Source organism: Xenopus laevis, chromosome 8S (assembly GCF_017654675.1).
Source record: "Xenopus laevis strain J_2021 chromosome 8S, Xenopus_laevis_v10.1, whole genome shotgun sequence".
NCBI classification, from domain to species: Eukaryota; Metazoa; Chordata; class Amphibia; order Anura; family Pipidae; genus Xenopus; species Xenopus laevis.
In genome coordinates, this window is record NC_054386.1 from 45,837,714 (window position 1) to 45,858,171 (window position 20,458).

At 41.6% G+C, this 20,458-nt stretch overlaps 1 protein-coding gene across 2 annotated transcripts in view; it reads right to left on the reverse strand.

The window, feature by feature from the left end:
• LOC108700042 (astrotactin-2) overlaps positions 1-20,458 on the reverse strand; it is an 882,685-nt gene that overhangs the window by 426,764 nt on the left and 435,463 nt on the right. For both annotated transcript variants that reach the window (XM_041574753.1, XM_041574754.1), the window contains 2 exons: positions 19,440-19,514; positions 15,191-15,328 (listed from right to left, as the gene is read on the reverse strand). In XM_041574753.1, coding sequence (XP_041430687.1) covers positions 15,191-15,328; positions 19,440-19,514 — 213 coding nt within the window. The remainder of the gene's footprint in view (positions 1-15,190; positions 15,329-19,439; positions 19,515-20,458) is intronic.

Below are 20,458 nucleotides of genomic sequence, written 5' to 3' on the forward strand. Positions count from 1 at the left end.
TCAGACAGCCAATAGGGTTATCATCCCTTATCATTGTGGTCTGTACAAACTATAAGAAAAAAAAACTAGTGTAACGCTTTTCTGGCCTATCCCGCCAATTAGGGGTTAAGGGTGTCCAGCTAGTGTATGAACATGGGTTACACTGTGAAACTACACTCAGGGCGGAGCCTTCGCTAAATGGAAGCTTCCCCTTTAAGATGGTGTAAAACTACAACCCACAGGCATATAAGTGCAAAAGATAGATTAATGGACGCCAGGAGGTTCTTAGATAGTGAAAACAAGTGAGATGGTTTATTTAGCACAACAGATATGCAAAAGCAATTGACCACAGGTTTACTCACGCAGGAGTTGCAGTAGGAGTTAGCACATCACAGAGGAGAAAGGATAGCATTGATGATGATGCAGCATGTACAGATGTCACTCCTCAAGTCAAACAGTAGGAAGAATATCTCACTCCCAAAGACCAGCGACCAAAGTGAAACAGGATCGATCAAGTAGGGGTCAGGCAGTGCTCTGCTAAACTGAATTCCCTATCACTGAGTTCCTTACACTAAAGGCACCTTAAAAGCCTTTGGGAGGCTACTCCCTGCTATTCTCCTTGTTGGAGCACAGAACTGCTCATGCTACCTTAATCTAGCTATCTCTCTCTCCTAGAGAGACTATTACAGATCTGCCCTAATGATAGCTAATCCTCATTCACGGGATTGCCTGGTTCCCGACTTCAGCACCAAAGGTACAGGTCCCTTTGGGGTAAATGGCTTTACTGGGGCCTTGGTGATCCCAGGCTCAATGGGAAACACCAGCAGCACAGACACCAGGAGCCAAAGAGGAAGAGGCCACTCCCTACACAGCACTATATAGCAGTGTGGCAGGGGAGTGTCATTACACTCTTTGTCCAATAGGTGTGGTTGTTACACTTTACCAGTTAGAAGGGCTAGGCCCAATAACAAAGGAAAAGAGAACTTAAGCAAAGGTAGGGGATTAACTCTATAGGAGCCTAATAGATCCTATAGGTCCCTACACTAGTATAATGCAGTTCTCTCCTCACTGGAGCAATGAAAGTTGGTTAAGTAAGTGTTGATAGCCTATATGATGTTATTTTGCCTGTATTCCTAGCTGAACAAAGAATTACATGTTGAAGTATATGCAAAAGTACAACTATTCTCCGTTGAGGTACAGGTGTGTTCAGAATAACAGTGTGTTTACAAAATCCTTAAAATAGCTTTTATCTCCATACATGCAAATGCATTGGGAACACTATGCACTCTGTTCCAAATCAAAATATGAAGAAAAATTAATCAAATTTGTGTTATTCCTTTAGAGAAAGTAAAGAAAAGGGAATATTAGGCTGTTCCAAAAAAATAGCAGGGTCTCCATTCTTCTATACAAACTCAAACTCAAACATTCACTGTATAAACTGAAAAATGTTTCAAGATTTTGCTTTCCTTTGAACCACTGAAGTAATATTTAGTTGTATAAGTATAAGCAGTGTTTCTGAGAACTGTGTTACATGGAGTCCACCAACTTCTGGCATCTGCTAATTTCCACAATTCTTCACATTTATTAGTTTTGCCTCAGAAACAGCATTTTTCATGTCACCCACAAGATTTATATTGGATTAAGGTCCGGGACTGGGCTTGCCACTCCATGATGTCAATCTTGTGGTCTGGAACCAAGATGTTGCTCATTTACTGGTGTGTTTGGGATCATTATTTTCTTAAAACACCCATTTTCAGGGCATTTCCTCTTCGGCATAAGGAAACATAATTTTTTAAAGTATTTTGATGTATTGAAACTGATCCATAATCCCTGGTATGAGATAAATAGGCCCAACACCATAGTATGAGAAACATCCCCATATCATGATGTTTGCGCCACTATGCTTCACAGTGTACTGTGGCTTGAATTTAGTGTTTGGGGGTCCACTGACAAACTGTCTGTGGCCCCTAGACCAGAACAATCTTGCTTTCATCACCTACTGGTAAATTATTTGCCATATAGAAATAGAATTTCTTAAAAACAGTGATTGATCAGGTTAGTGATGTTGGATTGCTATTATTCTATTATACACAGCTGTATATTATAATGTTTTTTCATTATGAGACTACCAAAGTCGTCTTTGGCTTTGTGATTAATATGTTATTGCCTATGGTGCATACATTCTTTTGAATTATTGTAGTTTTCCAATATACCTGAATTCATATGAAACCTCATCACAAAATTGTAGCCACAAAGAGCAATAGGTTTATGGCTGCCAAGGTTAGTGACCCCCATTTGAAAGCTGTCAGAAAAGAAAATAATTCAAAAACTATAAAAGACAAAAATTAAAGGGATCCGGTCATCAGAAAACGTTTTCAAAACGCATCAGTTAATAGTGCTACTCCAGCAGACTTCTGCACTGAAATTCATTTCTCAAAAGAGCAAACAGATTTTTTTATATTCAATTTTGAAATCTGACATGGGGCTAGACATTTTGTCAATTTCCCAGCTGCCCCTGGTCATGTGACTTGTGCCTGCACTTTAGGAGAGAAATGCTTTCTGGCAGGCTGCTGTTTTTCCTTCTCAATGTAACTGAATGTGTCTCAGTGGGACATGGGTTTTTACTATTGAGTGTTGTTCTTAGATCTACCAGGCAGCTGTTATTTTGTGTTAGGGATCTGCTATCTGGTTACCTTCCCATTGTTTTTTTGTTTGGCTGCTGGGGGAAAAAGGGAGGGGGTGATATCACTCCAACTTGCAGTACAGCAGTAAAGAGTGATTGAAGTTTATCAGAGCACAAGTCACATGACTTGGGGCAGCTGGGAAATTGACAATATGTCTAGCCCCATGTCAGATTTCAAAATTGAATATAAAAAAATCTGTTTGCTCTTTTGAGAAATGGATTTCAGTACAGAATTCTGCTGGAGCAGCACTATTACATAGTTACATAGTTACATAGTTAAATTGGGTTGAAAAAAGACAAAGTCCATCAAGTTCAACCCCTCCAAATGAAAACCCAGCATCCATACACACACCACTCCCTACTTTTAATTAAAATTCTATATACCCATACCTATACTAACTATAGAGTTTAATATCACAATAGCCTTTGATATTATGTCTGTCCAAAAAATCATCCAAGCCATTCTTAAAGGCATTAACTGAATCAGAACAGGCACTGAAAGTGGGAAGGAGGGTGGCGTCCGGAAGGTCATCAAAAGCGGTGGAGCCGGAAAGTGAGTTAAAAACGATAAACTTTAATTAAATCCTTAAATTAACTGAATCAGCCATCACAACATCACCCGGCAGTGCATTCCACAACCTCACTGTCCTGACTGTGAAGAACCCCCTACGTTGCTTCAAATGAAAGTTCTTTTCTTCTAGTCTAAAGGGGTGGCCTCTGGTACGGTGATCCACTTTATGGGTAAAAAGGTCCCCTGCCATTTGTCTATAATGTCCTCTAATGTACTTGTAAAGTGTAATCATGTCCCCTCGCAAGCGCCTTTTTTCCAGAAAAAACAACCCCAACCTTGACAGTCTACCCTCATAATTTAAGTCTTCCGTCCCTCTAACCAATTTAGTTGCACGTCTCTGCACTCTCTCCAGCTCATTTATATCCCTCTTAAGGACTGGAGTCCAAAACTGAACTGCATACTCCAGATGAGGCCTTACCAGGGACCTATAAAGAGGCATAATTATGTTTTCATCCCTTGAGTTAATGCCCTTTTTTAGACAGAACTTTATTTGCTTTCGTAGCCACAGAATGACACTGCCCAGAATTAGACAACGTGTTATCTACAAAGACCCCTAGATCCTTTTCATTTAAGGAAACTCCCAACACATTGCCATTTAGTGTATAACTTGCATTTATATTATTTTTGCCAAAGTGCATAACCTTGCATTTATCAACATTGAACCTCATTTTCCAGTTTGCTGCCCAGTTTTCCAGTTTAGACAAATCAATTTGCAAAGTGGCAGCATCCTGCATGGAACCTATAGTTCTGCACAATTTAGTATCATCTGCAAAAATAGAAACAGTACTTTCAATGCCCACCTCCAGGTCATTAATAAACAAGTTGAAAAGCAAGGGACCTAGTACAGAGCCCTGCGGTACTCCACTAACAACACTGGTCCAATTAGAAAATGTTCCATTTACCACCACTCTTTGTAGTCTATCTTTTAGCCAGTTCTCTATCCAGGTGCAGGTATATTAACTGATTCATTTTGAAAAAGTTTTTTTTTCGCATGACATTATCCCTTTAAGACCTTTTGAAAAAGTTGCTTACAACTGGCCATTATATAACATAATGAGCATTAACTTAAAGTTGAACAGCTCCTCTGAAAGCTTAGAGACACACAGAGTAACACTGTCTGGAATGCTTGCAAACTGGGTTTTCTGGATAATTGGTTCACCATCATATCATCATATTGCCACCTACCTGGATTAATACTAGCTCAGTTACCACCACGCACAAGGTATGGTTTTATTATTACAGAGAAAAGGCAACTTGCTTAAAAATTAATTTTTTTGCTTAAATATGAAAATATCCATAGGACACATACAAAATGCCATTCCCTTATTTTGGAGAACTCTGGATAGCGGGGTTCCTGATAATATCTCTCCTTGCCTGTGTATTTAACCAGATTCACATCCGGGAACATTGTTGGGCCTCGTATTTATCATTCATTTTATTATTAATTAAATGTAGATTATTTAGAAAGCAAGTTGTAAAATCAGAGCTTGCTAATGGTGCAGTGGGCATGTAATGAAAGTATGTATTAATACTTATGTATTAGACAATTGAAGTAATTAAATATGAAGTAGCAAAAATCATGCTTATTATAGACATAATCATTTAAACCATTTTAATTAATGGTAACATTAGTTAGGGGGAAATAATAGTTAAATAAAGTGCCAGACAGCAATAAGCATCTACAATGCTAGACCCACTTTAGGAACATATCCGTGAACAGCATTTTTATGGGAGTGAATTAAAAAAAAAGTTGTATAGCAAACGTCTCTTCGTTTGAATAGTACAGGTGAGGAAGTCATTCACGTAGACTGCAAGAGAAAAGTTCATAGGAATTGGTTTTAATATGTGAAGGGTTTTCAAGATACATAATTGCATAATTAGAGGTGGTAATTCATGAATTACTTAGAGTTGCCACCAGCTTGATTTTTAACCAGGCAAGTCCAATTTTCCAATTTTCCCATGGGCTATCATTTTTATAATGGCCTTTCCAGGTTTCATCATTCGGAAAAAAACAAAATCGTGACACAATAGTCCCTAAATTTGCTAATTATCACACACCGGGGCTCATTCATCAACAGTGGGCAAATTTGCTCTTGGGCAGTTACCTATAGCAACCAATCAGTGATTAGATCTTTAAAGCCAGCTGCAAGTAGAACAATGAATGCAGCATTTTAATTGGTTTCCATGGGTTACTACACATGAGCAAATTTGCCCAGTGTTTATTTAACAAATTCACTACTTGATATGAAAACCTATCTATATGCAGTGACAACTATTTGTGACGTGGATGGTATGACTGCACCTGGGCCTCTATCTCCATGAGGTCAGAGATACAGTGGCATAAGGATCAGGAGGAGAAGACTAAGATATTTGTGCAGGTGCACTTCTGGGGGGGGCATCTGGACAAGGGTGAAGTGCCCATCCAGTTGCTAGACCGAAAGGTCAGGTGGCTTGGTTGGAAATCCTGCACCTGGGCCTCATGTAGCCCTAGTTAAATTAGTGTATGTAATCCATACTATACTTAAATGTCTAAGTAACTAAGTACCCATGGTGTAAGCAGATCAAGCAGAGGGAAATACTCTGAATATCCATCAATTTATTAAACACAATGCAATTTTGTATGTGTATATGGTATGCTTGTTTATACTCAATCAAAATTACCACAGATTATCTATAATTTGCATGTGAGATCATTAAGATGTGATTGAATGCATAATTTGTTGTACTGTGAATAAAAGAGCCCATTTCAGATGCTACAAGGGGTTACCATGAGCAGTAGTCATTAATATTCCCCAATAGTTGATTGGGTGGATGTTACAAGATTGACTTGCTCATTAGGAAACTGTAAGAAACGGTTACCCTGGTGAGCAGTAGTCATTAATATTCCCCAATAGTTGATTGGGTGGATGTTACAAGATTGACTTGCTCATTAGGAAACTGTAAGAAACGGTTACCCTGGTGTTCTAGTGGTTAACGCTTACCCTGGTGGTCCAGTGGCTTCCTCCTGGGCATGCGGGGGCGGCCGCCATGCCTCCAGTGGGGATGCCCGCAGCATGCGTCTTTCCTCTTTTGTGTCTGGTTCCCCTATGGCACGCGCGCCGTGCACTTCCGGGTTTATGCGCTGTCGTGATGACGACACACGCATGGGCGCGAAATTCAAATAGTATTTAAGGGGAATTCAGTGTACTGTAGATTGGTTAGGTTCTATTAGTAGTGTTCTTGGGGGTTTAATCTTAGTGATTCCTATTTGATCTTCTGTGTATTGACCCTTGCTTTGCCTGACTACTCTGATATCTCCAATCCTGATCCTAGCTTGCCTGTGACTACTCTGATCCTCTCCAATCCTGACCTTTGCTTGTCCACTGACTATTATACATGCTCCTATCCTTATTCTGGCCTGTCTGACGACTCTCTGCTTGTGCTGGCCCGGCCTGCCTGTTCCTGGTGTGTTCTTCCTTCCAGTATCCTGGTGAGATGATCGTGCCCCTTTGCTCGTCCAGAACCTTTAGCTTTGCTCCTCTCTCAAGTAAGACCTGGCGGCATCTGATTAGCCAGGACTCTTCCCGGGGTGAAAGGCGGCGGTTAGAAGCAGAAGGGAGAGCCGAGACCAGGGAGCTGTCACGGTCGGCACCCTAAACCAGAACTAATGCCAAGCTCCCTGGGCTCGGCTTCACCAGTAGTGTGACCGCCTTTGGCTTCGGGAAGAGCCCTCAGCGTACTCAGATGCCACCTGGACTTTTCGAGAGGAGCAAGGCGAGGAGTTCTGGCAAGCAAAGGGGCACGACTGTTGTTAAAGTCAGTTAGGCCGAAGGTCGTGGTACAATAACGGACAGATTCGTGGTCAGACAGGCCGGGTCGAGGCAGGCAGATAGCTGGAGTCGTCAGGCAGGCAAGGGTCAAAACCGGGTAATCAATCAGATGGGCTGAGGCAGAATCGGAGTCAAATAACAGGCAGAGGTCAAACCAGAACGTCAAACAGGAGGGTTAAGCAGAGTCAAGGTCGGTTTCAGGCAAGGGTCAGGTTCCAGAGATCAGAGTAGTCAAACAGGCAGGCAGGGGTCAAAACAGACAATCAGGATCAGATTCAAACAGAATAGCAACAGCTAATAGCACCAGGAACAAATCCTATCACGGACAATGACATAAAAGAAAATGTCTCTTTAAATCCATTTGAATTTCACGCCATTGCGCGCTGACGTAATCACACCAGCGCGCATGCACCTATATGAACCAGAAGTGCTCGCGCGGCGCACATTAGGAAGCCGACAGTGAAGGAGTAAGGTGCGGCGGGCGTCCCCGCCGCACCACCACTAGACCACCAGGGTAAGGATTCCTTACATTACCCCCCTCTCCAGGGGGGGCCACTGGACCCCCAGGCTTCTCAGGTAACTTAGCATGGAATTGCCTCCTGAGGCGGTCAGCCTTGATGTCATCAACTGAGACCCAAGAGTTCTCCTCAGGACCGAAGCCCTTCCACCTAGTAAGATATTGTAGCTTACCTCGCACCAGGCGGGAATCGAGGAACTCTTGGATCTCATATTCAGGCTGACCTTCAACCAACACTGGGGGAGGAACAGACAAAAGGCGAACATTAGTGGCAGGTTTTAAAAGAGAAACATGGAAGGAATTAGAAATTTTTAAATTAGCGGGTAATTGAAGACGTACAGAGGATGGATTGATTATTGCAATGATGGGGTATGGACCAATGAATCTGGGGCCCAATTTGGGAGAGGGAACCTTCAGTTTGATGTTCTTTGAAGACAACCATACTAAGTTCCCCACTTTGTATTGGGGTGCTTCCCTACGGGATTTGTCAGCAGCTCTTTTCTGAGCAAGGGAATAAAGAAAGGAGACTCTCCTGAGGAGGAATGGGTAGCATTATTGTATGCAAATTCCACCCAGGGTAACAGTTCGGACCATGTAGATTGATTATCGGACACATAGCACCTAAGATATTGTTCAAGGGATTGGTTTACCCTTTCGGTTTGACCATTCGTTTGGGGGTGATAGGCAGAGGAAAAAGATAATTCAGTTCCAACCAGAGAACAGAAAGCACGCCAAAATTTTGAAACAAACTGAACCCCCCTGTCAGAAACAATATTTTCAGGAAAACCATGAAATTTAAAAACATGAGTAATGAATAAGTCAGCCAGGGTTTTAGCAGAAGGGAGATATGGAAGAGGAATAAAATGAGCCATTTTACTGAACCTATCGACCACCACCCAGATCACAGTCTTACCCTGAGAAGGGGGAAACTCAACAATAAAATCCATGGAAATGTGGGACCAAGGTTTCTATGGGATGGGTAAGGGATTTAACAGACCTTGGGACAGATGATGAGATGACTTAGACCTTTGACAGATTGGACAGGAGTTGACAAAAGTTTTGGTATCCAGTTTGAGAGAAGACCACCAAACATGACGGGACAATAGAGAAACAGTTTTAGCAACCCCAGGGTGTCCCTCCATTTTAGAATCATGAACCTCCTTCAAAACCTGCTCCCTAAGCTCCTCAGGAACAAACCATCTCCCAGGGGGAGTATCAGAAGGAGCCAATGTTTGTAAAGGAAGTAACAAGGAGGAAAGGTCAGATTCTAAATTGGCCAAAATTAATTTTTTGGGGATGATGGGAGTACACTCAATAGAGTCGAAGGGAATAGATTCAAAACTCCTAGAGAGTGCATCCGCCTTGGTATTTTTGGAACCAGGCCTGAAAGTTAAAGATTAATTAAACCTTGAGAAGAATAAAGCTCACCTGGCTTGCCTAGAATTCAGGCGTTTAGCAGACTCAATATAAAGTAAGTTTTTATGGTCTGTATAGACCGCCACCACATGTTTTGAACCCTCTAAGAGATGCCGCCATTCCTCAAAGGCCAATTTGACAGCCAACAACTCCCTGTTCCCTATGTCGTAATTTACCTCTGCAGGTAAAAACTTCTTAGAGAAAAAGGCACAGGGGTGCAATTTGTTGGTTATCGGGTGCCTTTGAGAAAGGACTGCCCCAGATCCTACCTCAGAAGCATCAACCTCCACAATGAAGGGAAGAGCAGAATCAGGGTGTAGAAGAATAGGGGCAGAACTGAACTCCCTTTTGAGGGTTTCAAAAGCATGTAAGGCTTCTGGAGGCCATATACTGGGATCAGCGCCCTTCTTAGTTAAATTTGTGATGGGAGCCACAATAAGAGAAAAATTCATAATAAATTGACGATAGTTGGCGAAACCAAGAAATCTTTGAACTGCATGTAACGAAAGGCGTTGGGCCCAATCCAGGACAGCTCTCACCTTGCCTGGATCCATTTCTAGACCATTGTTGGAAATAATAAACCCCAAAAACTGAACAGAAGAGACCTCAAAGGTACATTTCTCCAGTTTCGTGTAAAGATTATTTTCCCTTAGCCTTCGTAAGACTTCACAAACATGATTACGATGTGTACTTAGATTGGAAGAGAAAATAAGAATATCATCAAGATAGACCACTACGAATACCCCCAACAGATCTCGAAAGATATCATTGACAAATTCTTGAAAAACTGCGGGGGCGTTACAGAGCCCAAAGGGCATTACTAAATATTCGTAGTGGCCATCCCTGGTGTTAAATGCGGTTTTCCACTCATCCCCCTCTCTAATACGAATGAGATTGTAGGCACCTCTAAGATCAAGCTTGGTATAGACTTGGGCACCTTTAACCTGGTCAAATAGCTCAGAAATTAGAGGAAGGGGGTAGCAGTTCTTAATGGTGAATTTATTTAAACCTCTGTAGTCAATACAAGGACGAAGACCACCGTCTTTCTTACCCACAAAGAAAAACCCAGTACCGGCAGGGAATTAGAGGGCCTGATGAAACCTCTCTCAAGGTTTTCTTTGTTATATTCCCTCATAGCTTGGGCTTCAGGTAAAGAAAGAGGGTAAGTACGACCACGAGGAGGAGAGGAACCTGGAACTAGGTCAATGGGTCAGTCATACTGTCTATGTGGGGGTAAGATTTCTGCAGCTTTCTTAGAAAAGACGTCGGCATATGCCGAATAGGCTGCAGGTAAACCCTCTAGTGAGGTAGTTGCTATTATTGGAGGGATACAGACGCCCCCACAATTTGAACCCCACTGAGAAATCTCCCCCATAACCCAATCAATATGGGGATTATGAATCTGGAGCCAGGGTAACCCCAAAATAAGAGGAGAAGAGGCACCTTCAATAAGAAAAAGGGCTATCTCCTCGCAGTGCGAATTGTTAATACACAAAGATAAGAAGAAAGTTTTTTTGTTAACAATATCTGACCCTAGGGGTCTTTTGTCTACCGCTAAAATTCTCATAGGGGTACACAGAGGGACCAAAGGAATGCCATGTTTGGCTGCGAAAGCGGCATCCAAAAAATTACCCTCTGCCCCAGAGTCCAAAAAAGCGGACAAATTCACAGAGCCCGTAGGCCAGGACAGTTTAACTGGTAACAAAACCTTGGAGGCAAATTGGGGAGAGGAAACGCCTGCACCCAAATGGAGCTCCCCTTCTCCATTTAGGCTTGGGCGTTTCCCGGCCTCTTAATACATTGTTTAAGGAAATGACCCTTATCCCCACAGTATATACACAGCCCAAGGGTACGCCTGCGTGTCTTTTCCTCAGGAGAAAGATGTGATAGACCTGAGGTGAAGACACAGAGAAATCAGAAGACTTAACATTGGTCAAAAAGTTAGGTTTTACATTAGAAACCCCAGAAAAATTAGAATTTCCCCTTTCACCCCTTCTCTCCCTTTGCCTCCTATCGATCTGAATGGCTAGGGACATGAGATCATCCAGATTGGACGACAAGGGGTAATTCACAATGCTATCCTTAATAGTGTCAGAAAGCCCAATAAGGAACTGGCTGCGAAGAGCCGTGTCGTTCCAGCCAGTTTCAACTGCCCACCGGCGGAAATCGGTGCAATACACCTCCGCATCCCGTTTTCCCTGGCGTAATTTACGAATTGCGGAGTCTGCAGAGGATGCACGATCCATGTCATCGTAGAGTATCGCCATAGTGCTAAAGAACGTATCTAAGGAAAAATGGGCAGGATCAGAGGAGGGCAATCTAAGGGCCCAAATTTGGGGATCACCCTGTAACAGGGTCATCACAAACCTTACTTTTTCCTCACCAGTAGAAAATGTGTGTGGGAAAAAGCTAAGATACAATTTGCATGCCTCTTTAAAGACAAAAAATTGGGTTCTGTCCCCACTGAATTTTGTAGGGAATGCAATCTTGGGTTCATGGGGCTTAGCAGTGTTACCCCACATGGCCGGAGAACCCACAGGAACAGACAGCTGCTGAGGAGCTTGCGGAGTCTCCAACTGGCGGGTTAAGTTGTGAAAACCCTGCAGGAGATAATTCTGTTTTTGCTCCTGATCCTCTAAGCGCTGAAGCAGAGTGGTAAGAAGCACTTCGGTAGTGGTTGGAGTGGACGGAGCAGCAGCGTTGGCATGATCTTCGTCTTCCATGGCCCCTGATAATGTCACGGTCGGCACCCTAAACCAGAACTAACGCCAAGCTCCCTGGTCTCGGCTCGGCTTCACCAGTAGTGTGACCGCCTTTGGCTTCGGGAGGAGCCCTCAGCGTACTCAGATGCCACCTGGAGCAAGGCGAGGAGTTCTGGCAAGCAAAGGGGCACGTCTGTTGTTAAAGTCAGTTAGGCCGAAGGTCGTGGTACAATAACGGAAGACTGATTCATGGTCAGACAGGCCGGGTCGAGGCAGGCAGATAGCTGGAGTCGTCAGGCAGGCAAGGGTCAAAACCGGGTAATCAATCAGATGGGCTGAGGCAGAATCGGAGTCAAATAACAGGCAGAGGTCAAACCAGAACATCAAACAGGAGGGTTAAGCAGAGTCAAGGTCGGTTTCAGGCAAGGGTCAGGTTCCAGAGATCAGAGTAGTCAAACAGGCAGGCAGGGGTCAAAACAGACAATCAGGATCATATTCAAACAGAATAGCAACAGCTAATAGCACCAGGAACAAATCCTATCACGGGCAATGACCTAAAAGAAAATGTCTCTTTAAATCCATTTGAATTTCGCGCCATTGCACGCTGACGTAATCACGCCAGCGCGCATGCACCTACAAGAACCGGAAGTGCGCGCGCGGCGCGCATTAGGAAGCCGGCAGTGAAGGAGGCGGGCGTCCCCACCGCACCACCACTAGACCACCAGGGTAAGGACTCCTTACAGGAGTTCTATTATTCTTGTTGGAATCCTCCCCACCAAACCCTACTTGCTTGTAGGGAAACAAAGTATTAAAACTGTACACAAACTAAGGACATAAATCTAGAGGAATTAATCAGCCTATTCCAATTTCCAAAACAGTTGACAGAAAAAAAAACAACGTAGCCCAAGGTTTTGCTTTACACCTTGTTCTTGGTTACAGATAGCAATGAAGCAAATCCAAGGTTAACTGAATGTGAGTGATCAATATTCCTTACAGCAATGACTTACATTTTTCAAATGTTAGACTTGCAGATTCAATGTATGGCAAGAGCAAAATTATGGAACGTTGAATAATAGAATGTTGTTTATAAAGTATTTTCCGCATTTACATTGAGTTACATGTTTAACTTTTCCCGTTTTCTTCTTGTTTGGGTCTCTCTCCTACAGTTTTTGTGTCTGAGTTAAATGTCCTGCAATCATGTGTGCCATCATGTGTGCTTCAGTTGCTTATATAAGAAATGCGTGCCTTACTTAAACAACCGCAGAACTCCCAGGGGTACCTCTGCTAGATAAGTTGGCAGTAGAAATATGCTGGGAGCAAAAGCTTTGTAACAGCTTCAGTGATACCCAGTTTAAAAAGTAATATAGTGTAATACATTTGTATAACTTATTACTCTAAGGGGTTTTTCATGTATCACTGAAAAACAAGAGGAGCGAGATAAGAAATAGTCCAACATTTGCCTCCATAACAGCAGAGCTGCTAGGATCTGCTGGCTTTGCACAAATACTTAAATTAAATGTTGACTTTTCAGCCCACTCCAGAAATGTCTGCCTTGACACTACTACACGACAATAAAGTGTAATGTTTTTTTAGCAGGTTATAAAAAGAACTACAGAAATTAGCTCTTAATTAAAGTTGATAGAGGGGAACTGCCATTTTAGCCATTGGACCAAGGAGTAATCCCCCCCCCCCAGGCTAATTGGAGAGGCTTCAGATGGGCTTTTTTGCCTTCCCCTGAATCAACTAGCAGTTTTACTTTCAATTACTATATTCCAGAGCAATACATTCATTCTCTTTCAATTACTATATTCCATAAAAATCCATTCATTCTGCTACCTCCCCCACCACACAATTTAAAAGTATAAGCTTTTAGTCTCTGCTATACATAGGATCCATTTTCCTAACCAGCGCCATTCCAGAAGACTTTTCTGATGCCGCCCCTCACACCAGGCACTTGCTGTTCCAAGCTCAGGAGAGGGCCTAGGGAGGCCACATTGCAATTGCACACTCTGCACTAGCAGAGCTGAAATTTAAAAATTAAATTTTGGCTCTTAAAGCTACCAGGAGTAGTTTTTTTTTGCCGCCCCTGGTAACTTGCGGGCTGCTGCTGCCTAAGCTTGCCTCATTACAGCAGTGCCCCTTTCCATAACCAACAGAATATTGTTTCAGCTGAAGAGTTTTTTTTAGATGTCATCAATGACTGCACAAATGCCAGTAATTGAGTAATCAGTATAAATAAGAAGTTACACAGACAGAAGACGCATTGATTGCAGCATTCATTAATGCTGTAAAACTCAATGGTAAGCAGGGAAATATGCATTACACCGAAGAAGTTGTGTGCAGCTATTAATGCCCAGAGAAGCATGACTACTTTAATTGCAAGTTTAATGTTCATAAAAAAGCAAAGCTTTGTTAATTTCTTTTTCATGTGTTCCGTGTGCATAAATTACAACCAGTTAATTTGATAAATCACTCACAGGGAGAGATGCAGTGGTGGCAGCTGCATAACCTCTCTGATGAGAAATATCTGCTCTGTCCACAATCAAGAAGCACCACACCTGTAGAATGTATACAGTTATATAGCCTGCTACTTGAGCATACCACATTGTGGAAATAAAAAGAGGGACACAAAAGTTGCGCGCTAAGCGTGGTGAAAATTTTTTTGACCATGCAGATTTTTGTGTCCACACAAAATTTGGCAAGTTATGAAAGTCTGAACATATTTCTGTTTTTTTTTTCCAGTTATTACAGCCCTTTAGGGCAGGACTCCACAGACGATTCTGGCGTGATCCGACGCGCTGAGCAAAAATGCAGGTGTCCCGTCGAATGCAACGGAAATAAGGTAAGTAATACTATTGTCAGATCGTGTCGCAGACACGACTGTCGGATGCAGACGCAGCGTTTGGGTTTATTTAATGTTTACATGATTCTCTAGTGCACTTAAGGTACGAAGATCCAAATTACAAAAAGATCCATTATCCGTAAAACCCCAGGTCCACAGTATTCTGGATAACAGGTCCTATACCTGTACTCAATTTTTATGTCTGATTTTACAAGGCTTGCATTATATGCTATTAAGCAAATCAGTTGATTATTCAGGCCAAAACAAAGATTCACTTATTTGTAGCTGCTTTAACACTTTTATATCACTGTGCTCTCTTAATATAATTTAATGTTGGTCCTACCTCTTTGAAGGCAGATTGACTACAATTTACATGGGGAGCAGCAAAAAAACAAATGATGTTTTTGAAACTGGGTACATTTTGATTGCTATAGAATTACTTTGGCTAAAGTATCTCCAGGGACGGTAGAAACTAGAGGAATGAAATCAATGAACTGAGCTATTGGGTGGATTATAAACAACAAAACAGAAAATGCTGCCATATTGTGAAGCAGACATCATAAACGTATTACTAAGGTAATAAGTCTTCAACTCTGATGATGTCTCCATTAATAGTCAAATAGTCACTCACTTCTGTTATGTATATTTTTATAGTATTTATGAGTTCCTACCGTCCATCAGCAGGGTCTTCAGTCACAAGGACATCTGTCTTGCAGGTTGCTAGAGGATTAATGGACAGTTCCACTGGGGGTACAACAAAGCTTTTACTGACAGGAAGCCAAATACCCTGCCCCAGACTGTATGTAGACCTGCAACAGATAAAGTATAATGCAATTGGATCGTGTCTATAAATGCAACTTTCATTAACATTTGGATATAAAAATGATTACCTATACATTAGATGCGCACAATGTACTTGCACAGAAAGTCATTACAAGGGGTTATGTGTAGCAGATGAATAACTTAAGGTTGGTCCATCTATTGAGTTTTGTACTTAATGTTTTAAAGTAAATTTAATATGTCTTGCAGCAAAGCGGCTTAGTTGTTAGCAGTGTCAAACTGGCCCACCAGCATACCAGGAAAACTCCCAATGGGCCCACCTGTTTCTTCTTAGCATTTGTAGCAATTTCATGTTAATTCCCTACTTCTTTATGGAAACAAAGAGGCCAGATAGATGGAAAATAGATTATATCATGTAAAGAAAAGTACCAAGAAAATAAAAAGGTTGAGTGAGAAGTGAACTAACTTGGAGAATGAGCCTATGGCCAAAGGTTTTCTGGTGGGCCCCTAGCATCCCACTGGTTGTTGGCACTGCTCCTTTGCAGCAATGGGGTGCCGATTGCAGAGGGCATGTTCTACAAGCAGCATGTAAGTTCTCTCCATGTCTGCCTGAGTTTCCCCCATGTATTCCCATTTCCTTGCACACTCAGGCACATACAGGCAAGGTAAGCTGATTGTCAGCTTTACTGGGGCAAGGACAGATATGAATGATGTATTATCTCTGTAAATCAAAGACCTTTCACAATTTCAGTCTGTTCTGAATATTGCCAATTTGGCTCCTCCATATAGCTCAGTAGTCCATAGCAGCTGTTCCTCTCCGCTGCCTCCCAATTTAATCAGACTCCCCTCTATCTTTTCAAACACTCCCCAAAGCCCCACCTGTTTAGAAAAGCTTTTTAGATACACCCTAAATGTGTCAATATATTTATAGATTCTTGTCAGCCTTTAACATTTTAACGTTTTGACGTCTGCAGGTGTTCTACAAAATATGAAACAACTGTGATATGTGCTATTGCAAGTAACCAATGTGAGTTAGGTTGATGATAACACTTGCAGTGGCATTTAAAGAATGATCTTTCTACATTCAAGTCCTTTTCTTTGTGATTGTTAGGGAAGCTTTGTTCTGGATCATTATGGTTCCTACCAAATTCATATTTGCAGACAAAATTTATGGGAAGGGTTAAGGAGAACTAAACCCCCCCTCCCGACTAAAAACCGCCCTAATCTGCCTGCCATTGCCCCTCTCTCTCCCCACACAGTGCATTATTTAAAAAACAACCCCTTTAAAAAGATCTGACCCTAAAATGCAGAGCAGCGCAGTGGAGCTCCCAGGCACCATCTTCTACCACTTCGTATTCTTTCGGGGCTCAATGCCAAATTGAGCATTCGCTCAACTTGGCCCAACTGCACATGCTCCCGCAGGCTTTGTGTCTGCATTAAGTTTTCCTTTAAATGGGTATACAATTACTCAAAATGGGAATCCAAGTCCCCATCAACTTTTCTGTTGAGGTCAACATTTATTCATTTGTTGTAGTTTTTGAACTCCAGCTTTCAAATGGGGGTCATTGTCCCATCTTAAGGCTACACATTTATTGTTAGTCCTACTTTTTAATACTCTTTATATTGCCCTCTACATGATACTAAAAATTTGAACAAACTGTTTAATAAATCAGCCCCTTGTGTCTACATTTCAAAAATGGTGGAAATTTAATCAGACTCTCTGCAAACAAAATAACAATAGCATCAAGGATATCTTTAATCTTTTGTTGGTTTCCTGTGCGATCAAAATTTACAGTTTTTAGTGTCCTAACACCATATCTACTGTACATCATACTACAATTTACTGTTATATAGATATGTAAGAAAGCATGAGCCTAACCAGTTCATATGGACCAAGAATATCATGTTTCTTCCTTATGAACCCTTTATTAAAGGAGAAGGAATACCATTTTACACTTGGGGTGCCAAAAGTTAGGTACCCCCAAGTGATTACTTGGGTGTGCTCGCTGAAAGAACCCTGGGCCGGTGCAGTTTTCTCCTAAAAGGAGCACCAGCCCGGAATGTCAGGTAAGTAAAAGTAATCACTTGGGGGTGCCTAACTTTTGGCACCCCAAGTTTAAAATGGTATTCCTTCTCCTTTAAATTTTGTTCTGTACTTCTCTTTTTGGATTTATATAGTTAAAGGAATACTGTCATGGGAAAACATGTTTTTTTTTAAAGTCACATCAGTTAATAGTGCTGTTCCAGCAGACTTCACTGAAATACGTTTTTCAAAAGAGCAAACCGATTCTTTTATATTTCATTTTGAAATCTGACATGGGGCTAGACATATTGTAAGTTTCCCACGTGCCCATCGCTCTTTACTGCTCTACTGCAAGTTGGAGTGATATCACCCCTCTCTTCCAACCCCCCCCCCCCCCCCCCGCCAGCAGTCGATCAGAAGAACAATGAGAAGGCAGCCAGATAACAGCTCCCTGGTACAGTATTTTTTAAGAACAGCACTCAAAAGTAAAAATCCATGTCCCACTAAAACCCAGTTACAATGAGTAGCAGAAACAATAGCCTGTCAGAAAGCAGTTCTGGCTAGGGATGGGCGTATTTTTTTGCCTTGTTTCGCTGCAAAAATGATGCCCATAGACTTGTATGGCGTCGGCGTCAAAAAAAATTACAACAAAAAATTGTGACACCCATAATGGGCGTCAGCGACATTTCGCTGGCAGCAAATTTTTGGCAAAGCAAAACGGGTCAAATTCACCCAATTCTAGTTCTGTCTCTTTCTGAAAGCACATGACCAGGTAAAATGACCTGAGATGGTGCCTACACACAAATATTACAACTACAAAAAATATAATTGTTGGGTTAGGAAAACAATTTTACATGGTAGAGTGAATTATTTCCAGTGTAAACAATGCAATTTAGAAATAAAAATTACACCATAGAAATCATGACAGAATCCCTTTAATGTAAAAAACAGTCTCCTAATGCAGCTGGATCACTCGAGGGAAAAGATTTAATAAACAGAATGACCCGAGTAATGATCATTATCAGGGGATATTGTCAGATAAAGACATTTACTATGTAAAGCCTGAGAGAGAATGTTCTGTACACAAGCGGCACCTTCAAGCTTCGAAAAATTACAAATATGACCTACGCAGAATGGTTAGTAATGCAAATTATGTGTGTATAATATATATATATTCTAGTCTCTGTGCAAATAATTAGGCACTATGCAAAGTTTATACATGAGCCCCCAGAGATGTCTGACATATCTGTATGTGTACAGAGTACATGTATGGAATTCATTATCCAGAAACCCATTATCCAGAAAGCTCCAAATTATGGAATGACCATCTCCGATAGACTCCATTTCATCCAAATAATCCAATTTTTTAAAAACTATTTCCTTTTTCTTTGCAATGTTAGGGAAACAGTACCTTGCACTTAATCCCAACTAAGATATAGTGGGGCAAATTTACTAACCTACGAAAATTCACCAGCGACGGCTTCGCTCACAGCGCAACACTTTGACAGGAGAAAATTATGTTATTGGCTAATTCTTAACAATTCTGTTAGCAAGGGTTTTAAACTACAGTACTGCAAAATGCCGCCCCCCTCCTCTCCTGCTCCGAGCTTAGAAATCAGCGTCGGAGCGGGTCAAATGGGGACAGAACCGCTAGTGCAGTAGTGCTCTCTGCACTAGCGGAGCCGGATTTCCGTGTTAAAACCTGGAAGTTCGGCTCTTAAAGTTACAAGAGAACCTTGTAGCTTTTTAGAGAACCATAATTTGCCTTAATCCCTTTCTCTTATTCAAAAAAAGTTAGTCTACTCTTCATCATATGCAATAGTCCTATTATAATAACATTACAGACTCCTCTGGCAACTGAGGGAGTGGTCTGACATTGCTGGTGTGGTCTGGCAGTGCTGGTGGGAAATGGGCAACTACTATACTGTATGTACCTAAACTGGATAATATCATTCTGTGCAGATAAAGAAGATAAAACAGTGGTAAAACATGACAAAAGCAAATACTCTGGGTATAAGGGTCAACAAAGTAATTATTTTCTTGATTGTTTTCCAGGTACAGTGTGACATTGTTATAACCATGGCTTTATAAGAAAAATAAATTGTTGCTTTCCTTACCTTAAGATTTTCTCTGGAGCTTGTTCCCCAGTGACCAAGTCATATCCTTTCTCTAGAGTGTTATATGGCCATGGTCTAAGGGAAAAATGGATAAAGAACTAATGATACTGCAATTTTAGCCCCTCTCTGCTCAAAGACATATAATAAGTATGATAATCTAGACTTTGCAGCACCCCAGTGATATACTATAATGTACCTAGCAAAAAGAGTATGCATTCTCTGTATACTCTGCAGTACTTTTCAAAATTGCCTAGCATTACATGGAAAAGCAAGATAAAAATAAAGATTCAAAGGCATTCATGGTTTTCTTGATAGAGATATAGAGGGGAATTATTATATTTACCACTTAATCCCTTTCTCTGAGTGCAGTCACAGCAGCACAGGGACAGTAGGGTTAATGTGTTGATCCCTGAGGCAGGATGTCTCAAATGTGGAAAAAGTGTAGGGGTACTCCCCTCTTAACCACTCCTCCATCAGTTTCTACTAGCATAGCCGAAGAAGGACAATGGAAGAGAAATACCACTAACATGTCAGCTGAGAGCACACTGCTCTGCACAGATGTTCTGCAGATGCGTTGTTGGCCCATGCCCAAGATGTGCTAAGTGCCTGCTTGGAGTGAACTGTGACCCTTAAGGGGACTGGGCGGTTATGGTCCTGATAGGCTTTGGTTATGAGGAGCTTTATTCATCTGGCAATGGAGGATTTGGAGTCCTTCGATATAAAGTGTACATTTTGACTGTATAAGTTTGCTGTCATGTGGATATAGAATTTTTAGGCATGTTCTACATCCAAGTTATGTAAGAATAATTCATTGTGGTTGGAAGGTTGGGTAACATTTTTGGTCTTGGTTGATATGGAAGGTTGAAGTAACATTTGCTAGGAAGGTCCTCAGGGCTCACTTCGTACTTGTGAAAATGGGGGTTTGTAACCCAATGAGCCATTCTCAGGCACTCTCCAAGCAGAAAAGATTGCTAAGATACTGTAAATGCCACCTTCCATGTCAGTTATTGTACGTCAAT